Genomic DNA, 4257 nt, shown 5'->3' on the forward strand with positions numbered 1-4257 from the left:
TTCGTTACATCTTAATTGAATGTAAGTTTGTATCATGTGCAATTAGCAGTGGATGCCGGAAATGCCATGATGATTGTACTCTGTTGACTTAAATGTTTTAAAATCCAAGTGTATACTGAAAACTGAGGCAAATGTCTTTTCCAAGACTAACCTTTCTGAGTGTTTCGGTGTCTTCAACATTCCTTTTCCTTTGGTAGCATAATTTGATAGCTTTATGAAGACATGTCTGACCGTCATTAGACTGTACATTGAGATCAAATCCATTAGCAATCATCCTCTCAATGATGGATGTATGTCCGTGCATCATAGCTAGATGGATGGCCCCTGAATCATTCTGGATTGACATAATTATGTAAACGTAGTAGAAAAATAAGCATTCTTGTATATTGTAGGGAAAGCAGCATTTTTTTTTTACCTATGACATACAGTTTATTTTACAGAAATCAATTCATTTGGTAAAATCTTCCTTGAATACCAAACTGAAATTATTAACTCTTATTTTTGTAATGGTAATCAAAGTACTCTTTTTTCTGTTGTACTGTTTTCAGAATTTTGCGGAACAAGCATGTTTGAAAATTACATCAATATTCTATACAGTTTAAAAGATTCCTACATTGGCAATTAGTTGCAGAATGACCAAACGGCACCATTTCAGCTATTTATAACTCCGTCAAAGAACGTTTATAGGATGTATATATCGCCTACCTTAGCATCCCTGTTGTCAACTAGAAAATCAGCAATATCTCTGTACCCAAGGGTTATGGACTGATGTAAGGGTGTCTTGCCGTGAATGTCTTCTGTATCACATCGTGCTCCGCCTGTAAGTAGAACTTCAACAACCTCAATGTAACCATTCTGAACGGCAATATGTAAGGCAGTTGTCCCTTCTTTGTCACCTTTATTGACATCACCTCCTTCACTGATCAGATATTTGATGACGTCGATATGACCAATGTTAGCAGCACGGTGTAATGCAGTCAAACCATCATTATCCACCTTATTAACCTCAGCTCCCTCACTGCTCAGATATATGATGACGTCACTATCATCAATGTTAGCAGCACGGTGTAATGCAGTCAAACCATCATTATCCTCTTTATTGACCTCAGCTCCCTTACTGATCAGATATTTGATGACGTCAATATGACCATTGTTAGCAGCACGGTGTAATGCAGTCCCTCCACGATTATCCTCCTTATTGACCTCAGCTCCCTCACTGATCAGATATTTGATGACGTCAATATGACCATTGTTAGCAGCACGGTGTAATGCAGTCCCTCCACGATTATCCTCCTTATTGACCTCAGCTCCCTCACTGATCAGATATTTGATGACGTCAATATGACCATTCTTAGCAGCAGGGTGTAATGCAGTCCCACCGCCATTATTGACCTCAGCTCCCCCACTGACCAGATATTTGATGACGTCAATACGACCGTCCCAAGCAGCAAAGTGTAATGCATTACAACCATCATTATCCTCCTTATTGACCTCAGCTCCCTCACTGACAAGATATTTGATGATGTCAATATGACCATTCTCAGCAGCACGGTGTAATACAGTCACACCATCATTATCCTCCTTATTGACCTCAGCTCCCTCACTGATCAGATATTTGATGATGTCAATATGACCATTGTAAGCAGCAGGGTGTAATGCAGTCCCACCGCCATTATTGACCTCAGCTCCCTCACTGACCAGATATTTGATGACGTCAATACGACCGTCCCAAGCAGCAAAGTGTACTGCATTACAACCATCATTATCCTCCTTATTGACCTCAGCTCCCTCACTGACAAGATATTTGATGATGTCAATATGACCATTCTCAGCAGCACGGTGTAATGCAGTCAAACCATCATTATCCTCCTTATTGACCTCAGCTCCCTCACTGATCAGATATTTGATGACGTCAATATGACCGCTCCAAGCAGCATGGTGTAATGCAGTCACATCACAATTACCCTCCTTATTGACCTCAGCTCCCTCACTGATCAGATATTTGATGACGTCAATATGACCGCTCCAAGCAGCATGGCGTAATGCAGTCACACCACGATTACCCTCCTTATTGATCTCAGCTCCCTCACTGATCAGATATTTCATGACGTCAATGTGACCGTTCCAAGCAGCATGGTGTAATGCAGTACCACCACCATTATCCTCCTTATTGACCTCAGCTCCCTCACTGATCAGATATTTGATGGCGTCAATATGACCCTTCCAAGCAGCACAGTGTAATGCAGTCTGACCATAATTATCCTCCTTATTGACCTCGGCACCCTCACTGATCAGATATTTGATGACGTCAATATTACCATTGTTAGCAGCATGGTGTAATGCAGTCCCACCACGACTATCCTCCTTATTGACCTCAACTCCCTCACTGATCAGATATTTGATGACGTCAATATGACCATTCTCAGCAGCACGGTGTAATACTGTCCCACCACCATTATCCTCCTTATTGACCTCAGCTCCCTCCCTGATCAGATATTTGATGACGTCAATATGACCATTGAAAGCAGCACAGTGTAATGCAGTCCCACCAACATTATCCTCCTTATTGACCTCAGCTCCCTCACTGATCAGATATTTGATGACGTCAGTATGACCACTCTTAGCAGCATTGTATAAAGCAGTCCGACCATTGTTATCCTCCTGATTGACATCCGCTCCCTCACTGATCAGATTTTTGATGACGTCAATATTACCATGTGAAGCAGCCCTGCCTAATGGAGTCCAATTTGCCATACCTGTAGCTCCGGGAAAAAAAAATGTTTCATCGTTTGATTGTCATAGCTAGTTGTGTGAAACTTTCACTAATTGGTTTTCTGCGTGGTGCTAAAATTAAACCAGCCTTAAAATGCATAAAATTACATTTTTTGTAAATTATTTGTTTTTGGTTGGATGGATGAATTACTTTTTAGAAAAGAAATACCTCAGATTATATGAACATCGCAATCATAGGTTATTTTCAAAGGAACTATTAGCACAGTATTACATAACTAGATAAAGGTGCTATGTCAGGTACGATGTCAGATGTTACCCCGAGTCATCATGTTTTGGTAGATAGGATGTTTAACGACGTTAGGAAGAGGAAATTTTTACATCATTTTTCAGAGTAAGAACACAACTCCTATTTTAAAAACCAAACTTTGTTTACCACCCCCCATGTATTCGATGCTAGCCAGGACTAACATGGAGTAATTTACATTGATATTAACCCGACATACACAGACTTTTATAGACCCAGAACAGAGCTACAAGCGAAATCTAAAAATGGAAAATGTATAGGCCACAAAGGCTTGCAACGCCAACTCACGGCGTCACGGCGCGCGTTTTCAATCAATCCAAACTTACATAAATAAAGTATGAAAAAATAGATTCTTTCTTCTGTTAAGCATTGGCGAAATTTGTCCCTACTGAAAATGGAAGAGGGGGGGGGGGGGTGAGTCAAAAGTGGGGGCTGACCATGCACTCTCAAAACAAATCAGTAACAAAATATGACTAGTTGATAGGGTCAGCTAGGTGTAACTGTTATTTTAGTCGTATATTTAACTATTTTATAGTCGTTAATATAACAGTTATTTCTGACTAGAAGAGTGCGCAAAAAATAACAATCAGATGGTCATTTTTACTTTTTTGTACACGGTTTTGGAAAAAGTGGAGTGGGGGCTGAGGCCCCCTCAACCCCCCCCCCCCGGTTCCGCAGCCCCTTCAAACATATGGAACCATGTTTATGTGTACACGTATGTAGGAATTATATGTACACAAGAAATTGAAGAGTGAAATTGACAAATCAAATACCAATCGAAAGATAATAAGCTACAATACACAACAAGGCAAACAATGCTTTCAGGCTGAGTATTTAGCCTGAGAAAAGCCCCGATAAGCGGACCTTTATTATGCTTATCAACAGCCTTGACATCATTCTTTGATTATGTTTGCCCACAATAATGGATGATTAAATGTTTTTGCTTCACGGATTGCGCTTTTGATGTACCTCACTTCTATCGCATACATAACAAATAATAGATGATACCTATACACAGCTTTAGACTAGAAATGCTTTCCATGTTTTCCCAAACTTATTTGGCGCAGCTTTGTATCCCGGGGGGGGGGGGGCACTTACATTGACGACTGGATACCATGCGCGACCATGGGGTCTCGAAAAGCACCCTAAACACGTATTTTCCATATTAGTGAAAATGCACCCCTTAACAAGTATTGGCGTGTGAAACCCTACCCTTAACA

The 4257-nt window shown here is 40.6% G+C and overlaps 1 protein-coding gene across 1 annotated transcript; it reads right to left on the reverse strand.

Moving 5' to 3' along the window:
- Positions 1-681: 681 nt before the first annotated feature.
- Positions 682-2754, reverse strand: LOC135154336 (ankyrin repeat domain-containing protein 50-like). The gene has a single exon (XM_064100449.1). The coding sequence runs from the start codon at positions 2752-2754 to the stop codon at positions 682-684; it is 2073 nt and encodes a 690-aa protein (XP_063956519.1).
- Between the last annotated feature and the right edge of the window lie 1503 nt (positions 2755-4257).

Source organism: Lytechinus pictus, chromosome 6, assembly GCF_037042905.1.
Source record: "Lytechinus pictus isolate F3 Inbred chromosome 6, Lp3.0, whole genome shotgun sequence".
In the NCBI taxonomy this organism is placed as follows: domain Eukaryota; kingdom Metazoa; phylum Echinodermata; class Echinoidea; order Temnopleuroida; family Toxopneustidae; genus Lytechinus; species Lytechinus pictus.